The sequence below is a fragment of the Rutilus rutilus genome (genome assembly GCF_951802725.1).
Source record: "Rutilus rutilus genome assembly, chromosome: 17".
Lineage (NCBI taxonomy): Eukaryota > Metazoa > Chordata > Actinopteri > Cypriniformes > Leuciscidae > Rutilus > Rutilus rutilus.
The window spans coordinates 12140079-12156051 of record NC_140230.1 but is presented as its reverse complement, the minus strand read 5'-3'; the positions used below and the strand labels follow the sequence as shown (position 1 = coordinate 12156051).

General features: G+C 37.8%; 1 protein-coding gene across 1 annotated transcript in view; it reads right to left on the bottom strand.

Moving 5' to 3' along the window:
- ulk4 (unc-51 like kinase 4) overlaps positions 1–15973 on the bottom strand; it is a 199133-nt gene that overhangs the window by 82838 nt on the left and 100322 nt on the right. Inside the window, exons 27-30 of the mRNA XM_084435286.1 lie at positions 15746–15840; positions 12618–12669; positions 11616–11799; positions 7219–7311 (exon numbers count right to left, since the gene is read on the bottom strand). Of these exons, the coding sequence (XP_084291412.1) occupies positions 7219–7311; positions 11616–11799; positions 12618–12669; positions 15746–15840 (424 nt within the window). The remainder of the gene's footprint in view (positions 1–7218; positions 7312–11615; positions 11800–12617; positions 12670–15745; positions 15841–15973) is intronic.

Genomic DNA, 15973 nt, shown 5'->3' with positions numbered 1-15973 from the left:
TACACTTATGATGTAATCTGTGGAAAACATTTAGGCCTTTTTGCTATTCTTGCAGAAATGATATACAGCAGGGATATTCAATTAAAGTTCCAAGAGGTCCGGTCTCTATATGTCCTTCCCACTGGAGGTCTGGACAACATAGACAGTTATACGTTTCCAATCGTAGCAGCTGTAGTACCGTTAAAAACGAATGTTTTTTGTTTTGTTTTTCTCGTACGCTAAGATGTTTTATCAGGCTACATTTTTTTTTTTACATTTAGACACTTGTGTGTATGGCACATAGAAGGCCTTGGGACTGAGAAAACATACTAGGGGTGCAGGGTTTACTTTTAAAGAAAAGTATGGACCATTTTTATGTTTTGCTCAAAAGTAATAAACTACTAAAAACAAACAACGTACATGATCTAATAATAAATACTCTCATCATGAGCACAAAACAAAACTAGAAAACAACTAGTAATTTCAATAATAACATTTTTTTTTTTGTCTTCCCCTGCCATCTCAAAATATTTTTTTTCAACATACCAAGAATAGATTACCTGCAGCAAACATAAATTCATTCACCGTCACTCACGGTACATGGAGTCCATTGACAGAACAGTGATGCACATCGAGCAATCAGTACAGTCAAGTGTTCACCGTCGTGCCCTTTCTCCAGTATGTTTATTCAGAACAGTCAATGATCTCTCATCTGTCTGCGCTCTACTTCCAAACAAACATCATTACCCCTACAATTACCAACAAAACACAAAAGCCAATTCAAAACACACACACACACACTCTGGGTACAACGGAGTAAGCAGGCATAATGAATAGGGCAATTTTATCATGACACACCAGAGAAAGGGAGAGGAATTGTGGCCTTTTCTCAGCGAAGGCTTATTTGTGCCCGGTATGTGCTCCATTAGGTCTTTAATAGGCAAGCAGCCCAGTGACTAGGATCACTCATCCATCTTTCTGAATGACAGGCGTTTGCAGAGGTAAATGAGGTCAACAGAGTGGGTGAAAAAATACTGAGCTTTTCACTTACACAGCTTTCAGACCAACCAGGTTATTGGTCCACTTGCACAGTCCTATCCTAGGTATCCAGAGGAAGTGTTTTTCACTGCAAAACCCATACCTGGATAAAGTGAACGTGGCCCACATAAGAGATGGACTGTGTGTCAGGTTACGGATGAATGTCCTGCAATGTTTGGGTCATCCATCACCCCAAAACCTGAAGGAATGATAAGTCATATTTTGCTTAAAGAAAATAAAGCAATTTTTTGGACAATTTTAAGGGCATTGTGACAATTAAACACATTCCCATATAGCAGACAAGGTCACATTTATCTTTAATTTTCTAAAAGTCATGAAAGATCCCACCAAAATGGCATTTTAACAACATCTCAAAGAATATGTTGTGTTTGACAGAATTTTGTGTTATGACAGTGAAAGAACTGACATTCTGAACATTTTTGTAATAAAATATCAAAATTAAATGACTCTTGCCAATTTCATAGTTTGCATTTTATGTATTATTTACACACTAATAAATTATATTGACACTATTTTGTTTTTTTTTTTGACAAAATCACATCTTTATCAGACATGAAGCACACTACAAATATTTGGTACAGGTGTGATATTTACCTTGATTTATATTTAGTTTTGTCACCTCTCATTTCATCTCAAGTATACTTTTCTATTTACACCTTTGCCTCCAAGTTAAACAAGTACACTTACAACTAAAAATGTTTGGCATAGAGGAAATTATGTCACAGTTTTTAAAATTTCAGAAAAAAAAAGAAAAAAAAAAGTGCATTACCTTTTTCACCATTATTTAGTTTACCATAGTTCCACACATGGGATAATTTATATTTGCATGATGTATTTTTCGTAGAATAAGATTAAAAGTATGAGACAAGAGTAAAACAATATATTCTATACATAAAAGTATTTGAAGCTAGCAAAAAATACAAAAAATAAAAATAAAATAAAGGTTTAGTGACCCCACTTTTGAGAAAAATGGGAATTTCATAAAAAAGCATGTATCTGGGTTCATTACATGACAGTGACACATATTTAAAAAATTTAAATATGATTAATGATAGTCAATTTCAAACCAATTCGAGCCCGATTCAGACCCTGACAATGTTAACGAACAAGAGGATCATGCAGAACGGATTTCATGCAGAGACTTTGCAAGCACGGATTTCACAGGACGTTTCAGAGTGGTATGTTTTTTGGTATTTTCTTATACATTATAGATATAATGTTATCCACCATTTAATCATGATATTTTATGGAAAACTAAGGGAATACAAACAGTTATCGATCACAAAACCATGGTTAATTTTCCTAAGGAGCGGTGAACCGTCTTACAAAAGCAAGAGCTTACAAAGCAACAGAAAACAAGCTGTTCTCCATAAAATGTGCAGCGCAGAGATAAACGTTGGTGTTAAAATGTTCAGGAACAATGTTTAAAAGAAATTTTAACCACTCTAAGTTTGTCAGCCTTAGGAAGGTCAAACAAAGGAGTTTTGGAAACGCTGTGGAAAAAAACAGTGTCTCTTTGATATAGCCACAACACTGTCTTCTCTAATGCAGCTCAACCAGGCCTCACACCTTTTTTGCTTATTCCATGGACACAGATTATTTAAATGAGGAACATTGTGATTTCATAAGATTCGGAAGAATCACGTTGTAATCCAAATGAACCATTCGTTGTAGTTCTCTCTTTGGAGTGGACTTTGAGCTTTGTAACCTTGCAGATATTTTTTACGCTCAAAACAGCAACATTACACACTAACTAAAGTTAAAAAAGTGGAAAAGCATAACAGGACCCCTTCAATGTCGGAGCGGGATTTGAGCGACTTCATTTTACTGGTGAGCGTAAGCGTGGGCTGTGAGCGATTGAGTGGAGCGCACTGGCATAGAGCGGAATATCACTCACATGCTCTGGACTGCAGAGAGTTAACCAGCCAGCCTGGTCTGTCAATTCAGGACAGATATCATCCACACTAACAATGAAGCTGATGTAATTGGTGATGTTGACAAATTTGTGACAAAATCAACATCCCATCAGCAGAGATAAGGTTCAGTCCAGCCATTACAGGCATCTCAAATCTCAATCCTACATCTTGTCTTTCCCTGTCTCTAAAACGAGGCCGCTAGGTCTTAACTCAGAAAATAATGAATGCCTCAACTTTTCGTTTGTATCTAAGAGTGATTTTAACGGTGCAAAGCAGCATTTTCACGGAAACAGGTAGTGCTGAGATTGGCATTTACACAGGTAAATGTCAGCCAAAGACACTAAAGCATTTAATAAGAGAACGTATGCACATAATCTTTACGCTTGCAGGCAACCTTTGCATCAGATCTCCAATCAGTCAGTGAAGAGAGCTTCTGCTATGCGGTCCTCACTCCCCCCTCACTCTTTTGGAACGGCACCCGACATTTACTGGCACCATCGGCCCTCTGGGGCCAAGACACTATCAGAGCCGTCATAGGTTGTGATTTCTCCCTGGTAGACCTCTGAGATTTCTGTTGTTCTAGTGCACTAACAAATAGATCCATTACATAGATTCCAAACACAGCAACCATCCATCCGTCCATCTCTGTCTCGTCCATTCAGTGGATGTACAATGTTGTCAGGGGCCAGCGTTTGTAGCCAGAGCAACTGCTATGCCCACACATCCTTTCAGTCCAGAGCTGCCCACATAAACAGTGCTGAGAGAATAATAGCCAGTCACACATACAAACAAATTGTGACACTTCCACATGCCTGAGCACCATGGACACAGACAGCTCCCACACACCGCACGTCCTGTCCAATATACCGCTAGAAGAGGGTGTCATCCTTCACAGCAGCAACAAAGACACTACCATTGGTGTTGAAAGACATCACCTCATCTACACCACACATACATAATAATAATAATAAAATTACCACCATTTAACATGTATTTAATTAATATAAACTTTAAATTGTTCTTGTATCTGTCGTATGTTATTGGTAACTTCACACAACTATTATACAGTATCTCACGAAAGTGAGTACACCCTTCACATTTCAGCAAACATTTTAGTATATCTTCTCAAGGGACAATACTATAGAAATTAAACTTGGACATATTTTAGAGTAGTCAATGTGCTGCTTGTATATCAGTATATATTTACTGTCCTCTGAAAATAACTCAACATACAGCCATTATTGTCAAAATAGCTGGTAACAAAAGTGTTATTCGCATATCTCTCGAACCGTTACTCCGATGGATTTCAAACTTGACAGGTGTCTTGCTACGGGCACGAGTAAGTGCAGTGCCAAGTTTGATGTTGTTTGGATTAGAAATGCAAAATATATCGTTAAATATACTGGTAAAAGAAGCCCTTAGAAGGTTGTGGTTTAAAAATAAACATTCTGACATAAACACTCTGTCAGCTAAACATTAAGTCAGCTACACTGTTTACTTCTGAATATTATATTTATTCACGGCCATCATTTGTAGTAGCCTATTCACAAACCGTTTGCTCAAGCGTAGTGTTTTTTTCGGAGTTCACTGTGTAGCCTGCTCCCTGAATCGTCGCGCTTCTTCATTTGTGGATGTTAAGTAGCGTTTTTTCGGAGTTCTCTGTGTAGCTTGCTCCCTGAATCGCCGCGCTTATTCATTTGTGGATGTTAACTGAATCTGTAAGTCAGCTACAATGTTTATTTCTGAATATTATATTTTATTCTGGTGCGCTTAACGTTATCGCTACTGTGTAATAGTAGCCTATGCTATTCACCAACTAAACATATCCTATTCAATGTGTTCACAGTCTCTTTCACGGCCATCATTTGTAGTGGCCTATTCACAAACTGTTTGCTCAAGCGTAGCGTTTTCTCGGAGTTCACTGTGTAGCTCAATCGTGTAGTTCAATTTTCCATATTTATTAATTTCTACCATGCACAAATAAAAATAACACAAAGCGAAATCTGCATCTGGAAATGTTTTGGCCAAATGTGTAATTCCTGATTTGCATGGATTCTTATTGAAATTACTGGATTTTGCTCACGAAATTTCATTGAGCAACTGTGGCCTGTCTACACCTGATGTTTTAAATTGTCTCTTTTGTCCACTTTTAACCCATTCTGTCCTGATTCTTTGAGGGGAGGGTCTATGGGTGGGTAAATGTATGGGCTTTTTCAGATCTTACGATCTAATACACAAAATAAGCTTGCGCAATTTACACATGAACGAGCACTGAGACGACGGAAAAACTTACGGAGAGCATCAGCTTTAGTTTCTGCTCTGACAGCTGCAAGACCACACCGAATGCTTTGAGTACGGAATCAGGAATGGTGAGAGAACATTAATTGTGCTTGGTCAGTTTTTCGTCTTCAAACCAAACTTGGGTCTTCAGGTGACAAAGTTTATATTCTGTTTGGCTAGCGCGCTTGCCATAATGTATACGCAAGTCACTAGGCGGAAAGTAGGCGCAGTCTTTTGTGGTTGTTCGAACGCATTTGTGACTGTGGGATATCTACAAATCAATTCCATTCACATTAAACCTTTTGACTAGGTAGGAAGTGTGGCCTGCCAGGTAATGCACATGCATTCATTCTTCCACTCCTCCCTATTGTTTATTGTCAGCTCTCCACTATCGATGAAATAAAGAGCAGAAAAGACTCAAAGTAAAATTAAATAAATAAAACTGATCAGTTTGTCACAGACAATCACATGCTCCCTCACTCCTAGCAAGGACTAAATACTCAATTTAGTTTTAGTCAATCAGACCAAAGCCAAAAGCCAATGAGCCAAAGCCCATTCAGAGTTTTAACTAAACATACCGGTTAGAAACTAGTTCATTATCCCCTGTCTAAGCAATGGCTAATGTACTAGACATAAATTCTTAGTACTGATAAAATTAACACTTTAGAGAAGCCGTTCAGCACAACTCTCTTGAGAGCACATATATTTTCTTTAGTCTCTATTAAACCCAAGAGTGGCCAAAGGTTCTCGATAATTGGAAAGTTTGAACTACTATCACAACCGATAATAAAAGAACACCAGTGCTGGCACAGAACCAGCTAATGTCCCTCATTTGCAATCTCATTTCGCCTGGAACCCATCAAGAGAAGGTCTGCGTTTTTTAGGACTTTATCAAGCGCAGGCAACGCAATTTAATTTCACTATTGTGAGTGGAAATAGCTCTTCGCAGACGGGGGGTGGGGTGGGGGGTTGGCTCTGCAACAGACGAGCATTTTCCGATAGGTGACATCAATTTGAATAGTTCAACTGTGTGGCTGCAGCTCTATCAGCACCAAGAAAGACAATGTGCAGGAGGCCAGCAGGAGCCATTAGAGAAACAGCGGGGGGATGAGGATGAGATAAGAAATGTACACACACACACACACACACACACACACACTCACTCCCTCACCTGTGCACCCAGACACTCGTAAAAGCCCACAGAGAGAGGTGGTAAGAACAGGGAAAACAATTAAAAAGACAAAAGAGATTTTTGTGTGTGTGTTGGTGTCAGCATGTGAGCTACTAGTCCAAACAAAGCTAAGATCCACAAGAGTTGTGCTGACAGATTTAGAGCCTTTAGAGCATTTTCACAAATGATCTCATTATAGATTTATAAATACTTCGTAAATTTATAGAATAATACAATTATACAACTCATCTTCAGCTTTATTTGAGCTTTTTTTGGCTTTGCAGCACAAAGCTGCGTCTGTGGATGCAGTTAGAAACTATATGTGGCATCTCTGAAGTTTAGTTCTTCTCAACGTGACCTACTTTTGAAGAATCAATAATCTAATAAGGTTGAGTTCAGCAACACACAGGAAAGAAAAGCCTCAAGACAATCTTCTGCCTGGTATCTCTGGGACTATTAAGAGTGTTTTTGTCCAAAACTTCTCCTGTAAATATTCTTAGTATGCTGTTCTGTGAGAATACATTATTAGTTATTATTAATTAAAGGACAAGCTGTTGTCTTGTGGTTAGAGAACTGGATTTACAGTAAACCAGATCGTAGACCATTGCTAACTAGAGAAAAAAAAAAAAGGAAAAGTGCGATGGCTAATATGCAATAGAATTGTGTGGGGGCTCATCTTGAGAGTTATACAGATAGGAAGGGGATTTGGTGTACCCGTGCAAACTCTCAAATTAAGGCCCTCCTAAAATGTGTTCACTAAATAAATAAATAATCCACCAGAGTGTGTAGAATGTTTTCTGTGCCATTGGTTACCTGCTGACGGTTGAGCTGTGCTCGGTGAGGGACACCAGCAGTTTAAGAGCATACACTGGTACAGGATCTGGCTCCAGGAGCAGAGTCACATACCTGGAGAGAGATCTGCATTAAACAAGTTATGCAATGTGTGTACAATTGGATACAAGTTAATTCATAACAAAAGTCATTTAAGATTAGGGCTTAGACGTTATAAAAAAACAATAAAAAACTATGGTGGCCGAAAGAGAGCTCAACACGCTGCAACTGAAGAAAACACAATAGAAAAAACACCCACAAATTAAGAAAACATCTTCATCAGTTTCACTACACGTGTGCTCCAAATACTTAGCCTGGGTGCCAGCCCGAACCCCGCCCACAACATTTTTTGGTCGGGAAGTTCGGTCTGGACTCGCTCCGTTGAGGAGCTATTATGCCCGAACAAAAATTGTTCGGACCAATCAAATTATCAGGGCGGGCTTTATACGATGATGGACAGATGAGCAACGGTAACGTAATCATCCACGTCACCAAAGAGCGCTTGATTTGAATTAGTTTACAACAAAGACGACTGCTGCTGGAGAATTGAGATTTCACGAGCTCACATTTACAAATAAGTCAGATAGAATAAATGCGTATATAAGAGTTCACACAAATAAGTCGATAGAATAAATGCGTATATGACGTGCTGTCCGAGGAGAGGGCTGTGGGCTCGGTAGCCATACTCCCCCCGTATTCCTGGTTGTGAGAGAACAAGACAAGAGTGAGGATTCGGGGTGGTGGAGGGATGCTGAAAAACTGTCAAGGAGTGTTAGGTAAGTTGACAGAGTGAATATGCTTCCTCATGCTGATATAGGGTAACGTTAGACATGGTATTGTTTGATGACAAGTTGATATTGGATTGATTATTTGTACGTGCTCCTCCCGAACTTTGTTTATGAAACATCATGTGTAGATTCCGCCATCGCGTCTGTTATAGAAGATATCGGCAGCGCATTCATTTTAAAAGAGGAACAGAGAGCCGCGACATTTTTTTTTATTTTTATTAAATGCTTGTAGAAGCCGCGACATTTTGTTGGTTGAAAATATGAATGAAGAACATGCGTCATTTACTCCGTTGCTCTGATTGGTTGTAGGTCTATCCAATTGAGTGCAGAGTTTTTTTTTTTTCCTGGTTCGGTTGAGACACACCCCATAATCAAATCTCTATGGAGCAGTATCAGACTCACATTCTGACTAGAATCTGAGTATGACGACGTCAGGCTACCAAATACTCACAACACAACCAAATATAGAAACTCGCTGCAAAAGTTCACAACACAACCAAAAACGCGCTGTATTCTGATGACATTGACCATATTGTTAATACATTTTGTATATTGTATACAAAGTTGTATGTCATCTCTGTATGTTTTGCAAAAAAAAATAAAAATGAAAAGAAATAAATTAAAATAAAGTAGACTTTGAGCTGCAAGCATGTCCCAGCCAGGTTTGTCACTTATTGGGGTTTCCTGGAAACATTTCCGTTGTGGTCTGTGTTATTTGCAGAGCGTTTCTGTATTTGGTTGTGTTGTGAACTTTTGGAGCGAATTTCTATATTTGGTTTGTTGTGAGTATTTGGAGCACACGTGTTGTGAAACTGATGAAGATGTTAGTCTTAAAGGTCCCGTTTTTCCTGTGTTTTTGAAGCTTTGATTGGGTTTACAGTGTGCAATATAACGTGTTCATGTTTCGCGTGTAAAAAAACACAATATTTTTCACACAATTTACTTATCTGTATACCGCTGTTTTCACTGTCCTAAAAACGGGCTGATGACTTCCTTGTTCTATGAAGTCCCTCCTTCAGAAATACGTAACGAGTTCTGATTGTGCCAGCGGTTCCTGTGTTGTGATTCGACAGCAGCTTAGCGCACGTTGCCCGGAAAGGTCACGTCTCTTACCATAACGTGGAGATGCATGCGCTCAGGCCAAACAATATGAAAATAACAGTGTCTCGACGACATGGCGACAAACACACTCTACAAACGCAACTCTTCCTCTTCTCCGTGGGAGCGCAACAAGACCACGCCCCCTTTTTTTGTGTATTCCTGTGGGCGGAGGTTAGTCAAAAAACTGTTCTAGTGACGTCATTAAAGCAGGAAGTAGAGGGATGTAGTCCAAACCGGCCGTTCGCTGTAGGCTTTGAAAGGGGACTTCTGTTAAATAAAATATCTCGCTTGGCATTGAACTTTGAGCTTTATAATTTTACAGGTATTATTTATGCTCTAACAGCAACATTACACACTAACTAAAGTTTGAAAAATGGGATCACGAAGAACAGGACCTTTAATTTGCGGGTGTGTGTGTTTTCTTTAGCTGCAGCGTGTTGAGCTCTCTCGGCCACTGTAAAAAACAACTGACATTGCGATATTTTGTTTTTCTGCGATATACTATTGCAATATGAAAACAGTTTCACCAGATGAATAGCTCTATTTGGAAAGAATTATTCATTCTAGAATGATTAAGGTGATTTTGTAGGGGAGTGAATCAGCATAGAACATACTAAACAAATTACAATCATAAATAAATACAAAAGTTTGCCTGTTTTTCAGGAAAGTCTAACTGTATTCAGGTACAGCAATTGAATGATCAAATGTAACAGCACTTCATAGTCTTTACTGTATAAATTAAATATAATGCATCTTTGTAAAAGCTACAAAAAGTGATTTTCTTTGTATTTTGTTGTTTGATTAACACTAATAACTCAGACAGCAGCGGGTATATTAGGCTGCTGTCACTTTAAGACCTAATGCACTGGATCCAATATAACGATAGGCATCCATTTTCTTTGTCAATTGCTTATGTTCACGTAAGCCACGTAAGAACGTAAGTTCACTGTGTTTACGAGAATACTCGCCAAAACTAAGATTTTGACATAATTTTGTGCACAGTATGTGTCCGTTCAAACAAAAATAGATGAGAAAGAGAACGGAATTCAGTGTTTGTGTGGTTTCTGTGCTGCTCTGTGTGTGTGTGTGTGCACAGAAAACAGTGCGGGAGTTCCGAATTGAGTTCTCTTTCGTGTCTTTTTGAGCTCAAATGGTTTAAAATCACTTCAAATGTTTAAACTGACAGGACCTAAAACACATGCAAATGATAAACTCTATGATGGTGAAGCTTTGCAATTATTCAGAGAATCACACGCGTTTCGAACCGTGGTGCTTGGACCATACATATCACAGTATCAACTATGACATCTATACTTGACATCGTGATATCGATGTTAAAATGATATATATTGTGCAGTCCTATTAAAGATGCTACAAAGATAATCACTGCTTTCAACACATGCATTTTTATACGTTCTTCATGCATTCACTGAGAATTGAACCAGATCCATTAGGATTTCGGGACTGAATTTACCTTGGCTTTACAAAAAAAAAAAATCTGTTATTTTCAGTATTTTCGTGTGTTGTTCTGCAACTCACCAATGATCAATGTATTTATTTCATTAGTATTAGTGACAGTAAGCGTATACTGCCACTGATTATGTACTGTAAAATTGTAATGTTTTAAAGGTGAAGTATGTAGTTTCTGCGACACTCAAACATCACAAACAAAGCTCTTACAGGTGCTTGCGAAGGCATGCTTCAGTAAATGTAGGCTACTTTTAATAAAAGGTTCATCATGTTAGGAATACTTTTAACTGTGTTGCTATGTGTCATGACATGAGTAAGCAATTGAGAAGGCTAACATTCTGTCTAAAGCAAACGCAAGTGTGTGTCTACACTGGACACAACTGTTACATTTGTCTTTTGTCAAGTGCATGATGATGGTATTGATGGTATTTATAAACCCATGAATTGCATACTAATAGTAGTCAATGAACAAAAACTGGGTAAAGAGAATGCATTTTAACATAAAAAAAATCGTACATACTTCACATTTTAAATTAGTTAATGTTTTGACAATTTAACAATTATAGTATCTATTGTTGCAATATTGTTTTTCCATTTTTTTACTGTTCAAAATATTGTCAGTGATTGCATTCATTCAAAATATTAAAAAGTGCACACCTCTAAAATAATACAATTATTTAAATCTACTTATTAAAACTCAGTAGTAATCATTTTGTATTTATGTAATTAGTATTAGTAACAGTAAGAGTATACTGTTGCTGATTAAATAATGTGCATGTTAAATATTTTAAATGACCAATTCATGTTATGACAATTTAACAATTGTATTATTTTTTTATTGTTGTAATATCACTGTCTTGCAATATCGCTGTTCATTTTTAAAAAGATATAATTTAGCAGAATATTGTGATATCCAGCAAAATAATAATGGTTAGGACACAATCTTAGTTTCAATAAATAGAGAGGACGGAGGAGTAAACAGAGAGAGCAGAATATAGGTAAGCGAGTGGTAAGTCTTACTGTGGCAGCAGGGCCTCAGAGATGAGCGTTAGCAAGCGAGTGTTGGAGGAGATGCCTTCACCTTCCCACTCTCCCTCTCGTTCTCTCCCTCCATCTCTCTCTCTCTCCTCCACCTCGTCTTGGCTCAGCAGCAGCAGCAGCGTGATCTCTGACAGCACACGCAAACTCACAATACGCCATTCCACTGGGACATACACACACACAGCGAAAGGGTTACATGTAATACTTACTCATATGCACAATTATAAATCAACATATTCATAGCTCATATTCAGTGGAAAAGTGATGTTCATGATCTTAAAAACCTTTAGCATTAAAGGCTTACGATTTTTGTGAGCCTACTGCCTATCAATACATTTCTTTACCTATAAAATAAATACATTTGAGAAAAAAAAAAAAAAAAAAAAAAAAACATTCAATGGAAAGGAAAAACAGACAACATTTTTGGTCACTACTACTTTTTCCACTGTTATGTTACTAGTATGTGTCATGTATTTAGTGTCATCCACTTGTGATTCGATTGACCAAAATGCATCTTAATACCAAGTGTAAACAGGGCCAAACAGTGAAACAATCATAAACCTTTAATTTGAATGCTTACTGTACGAACATTTTTTTAATATTTCTAACTTCCACCATCAATGAAGAACATGCATGAAATATGAGTATAGCCTACTTGACGTGTTATATAGTGAGATAAAGGAGTCGGTTATTTTATTCCAATAATGTTCAAAATGTAGTTTGCATCAACGCAATTTCTACTTCACAGAATTTTCTTACATACTGTTGGACATTTTTATTTGACAAATGACAAACTAGTGAGAGTGCAAGTCCACAGGGCCCAAGAAACAACCATTTGTCATACTTCCAAATGTGTTATTTCATAGTTTTGATGGCTTTTCTATTATTCTAAAATGTAGACTAGTAATAAAAAAGAATGAGTAGGTGTGACTTGTAGTATATAATTGTCTTTGCTTATTTGCCTTTGAAGTGTGTTCTCACCGTTCTTACTGAAGGCCAGAGACGCCAGTGGCGGTACAATCAAATCCACAACCTTAGGGAAACAAAGAGAGAAGTGCATTATTCTAAAAGTGAGAAATCTCACCTATATGCTCTTAGTCTCACCAGACCACACACACACACACACTTGCATGGCGTGAGTGAAAGTGAAACAGCTGGAAGCGGAAGACTGAGAGAGTGCTCTGAACAGCTCCAATTTGCATGGAAATGTGATGTCAGCTCTGCCCTTTGATCATAGAAAGTGTGTTCCAACAAAAGGCCTTACGCCAGCTCTTTTGAAAATTAGAATCAGGTTTTACAATTATTACCAACTACAATCAGCCGCACGGCAGCAAATGTTACACACAGGCGTCTTAATGTGGATGGCTGTGGGCATCTCTCACACAAAGGATTTTACTCTCGGTGACTGCAAGTGAAAAGAACACCAAAGAAGCATATTGTAAAGGTTATCTATGTATTTTTCTTTTTCTTTCTCTATTGTAAGACAGTTTTTTCACCGGGCTGCACATATTGTACAGGTGCTACACTAAACCCACGGCACATCTTTGATCTCTTGCCCGCTCCTTATGAGAGGATTGTCGTGAATGTCAGTGTAATGGTAATTCTTTCTTGAGCTTAGTTGAGGTATGTTTGAACATTAGAATCAAACTTAGTGAGTTGTCCACCTAGACAGTCATTATATGGGTCAATGACGAATAAAAGTGTCCTTGATAAAAAAATAAAAAAATAAAAAACACATGCTGAGTTCTTAGTAATACACTCTTTGTATTCATGTTGGTTTCTTATGGTAAAAAAAAAGAAAAAAAAAGGGTATACTGCTTTCAACAAAAGTTGAAATGTAATGAAAATGTCATGATGTAACAAAACAAAAAAAAACATATTTGATTTTGACCACATGACTTTTGGCTAACCACATGACTTTGATTTAGCATATTTTTGAATATTAATAAGCAGTTTTGCACTGTGGAAGAAATGTTATCTTTAAGATGTGTGTGACCATCATATGACATTAAAAGAGCACACACAAACCTTATTCTAATATGGAATTGTATTGGAATGGTAAAGAGTGTTGGTAGGTGACAGGAGGGCCTCCACTCAAGGAGACAATATGATGAACACGTCTAAGAATGTTCCAAATATGGTTGAAAATACCATCATTGGCCTAGAAAGATAACATTCTGGCAGTCAAAACTATAAAGGAGAAAGGATGCCCTCCCTTCACTGTCACACTCTGCAGCCACTCTGTGTGACTGTATGACTGCTGACCTTTTCTTGCAAGAACATTAACCTCAAAGACAATTGGAAATGTTTGTCTCTTATTCAGTGATAGAATTTCGTTCGCCACCACAGTACCAATCTACTTGAGGTTTTAAAAGAATGAAATTGCTTTAATGAAGCTTTTTTCTTCATTATGTAGGATAGTTGCATCACCCCCCTTCATATGAAATTGAACTCAGGAATTAAAAAAGTTCATCATAGAAGATGTAACTGTATGTATGAATTATATAGACTAGATCATTGTTGGCTATCTAATGGGTGTTCAAAAGTTAGAATCCAACGCATTGAGCTGCCTACCTATAGAGCAGTGTTTCTCAACTGGTTTGGACATGGGACCATATTTTCCCATGGTCATAAAGCCACTAACCAAATTTTTAGGAATTTGAAACAAGAAAATGTATTTCTCAAAAATGGTTACATTAAACTACTATATATAATGTTGAATATAATTATAATATAATGCAATGGGGGAATATTTGTGGGTCCTGATAATGCCAAATGTCTGATGTCACCAGTAAAATGTGGCCTACATTATTTTAAATATATCTAGTCAGTGACAGAGTGCAAGCATATTCGTCTAAATAATTCAGAATTTTCAGCTTCAGAATCATGAATATTTTTTTTCTGGTGTATCTATTGTCCTGTGCATTGGGTTTTCAGCACCAAGTCCAAGCCTATTCAATGTAACTCCAAATTTACCATTTTAATCAGCAGAACATTTATTGTTAACCTTTTATCATATGTCTTGGAGTATCGCGATAATATCGTATCGTGAGTTCAGTATCGTGATGTATCAAATCGTGACATGAGGGTATCGTTACACCCCTAATATTAAGTTATATACAGCACGCGGCTCAACATTTGCAAGTGCAATTGAAGAGTGTGTGCCGCAAGCACAGTATTTGACAGGACAGGAAACTTCCTTTTTCTGAGGTGTGAGACTTTTCATTTAGTTAGTTTATTTAGTAAAATAACATTAGAATAATGACACTGACATATAGCCTGACAGCAGATACTGAATCACGTTTTTCTCAGACTTAATTTGGAGATGAACTGTGCAGGACAGTCGATCGGCAGGAGCAGGATTGGGCACCCCTGTTGTACGCATTTCTTTTTGACTACACACTCCATGACTCTTGCGAAACCACGCTATAGAGCATTTTTGGAGGTCAAACTGAACTTAGCTGCCAAGCGAGACAGCATTTTTGAATGCACAGCCTATACCTTCACGAATTCACATACTATAAGGTGTGTGTGTGTGTGTGTGTTGAGAGTGGAGAATGTGATCTAATGACTCCTGGCAAACTGTAATTAAGATGCCTTCTCCTATTATAGAGTATCAGAGAACCTGTGTCCTCTCAAAGCTTCCTGATGCGTCAGTCCTACAGAACGCACGTCAATACTCATTACAAAAGCCTCACACACAGAGAAATACAAACTTCCTTCACTCCTGAGTGATTTCCTGTTGCCGAGAGGTTTGTGAGAATAATAGTGCTGGGAGTGCGGGGAGCCGTGATCTCAGTTGTAGCTCCATTAGGCGTGAGGATGTGAGATCTCAAGTTAGATGTGAATGTGGCCCTAGCTGCTCTCATGCACAGCTTGCTATACTGTTTTTGTGAGCCTGTCCTAAAAGATGGAAAGTTTTACAGACTGCATGGGGAAAAATGGAGAGTTTAGATACTAACTTCGTTGGAACATTTTCATCAACACCTTGCAATGCACACACTCTTGAGAGGAGGCAAACAGGGTGTGAAGTATGTGCTTAAATAATTTATAAATAATTGGGAAAAACACAAAATTGTAGAACATCAAAGAGTGGTGCATATACTCACAGTGCAGTGATAGAGGCCGAGAAGAACGGGATGCTGGGAAATGGCCTCCACTGCAGATAGAGTGTTTCTGATCAGCTCCTCAGATGCTGCTTGACCTGTTAATTTGTTGAAGAAATGATCATAGAAAGCATAAAAGTAGTCACAAAACAACAGTACTTGTAAACAATTCATTTGAATGGCTGGAGAGAAAAAAAATGACACTGGAAGACTTCAATCATTTTCCTACAT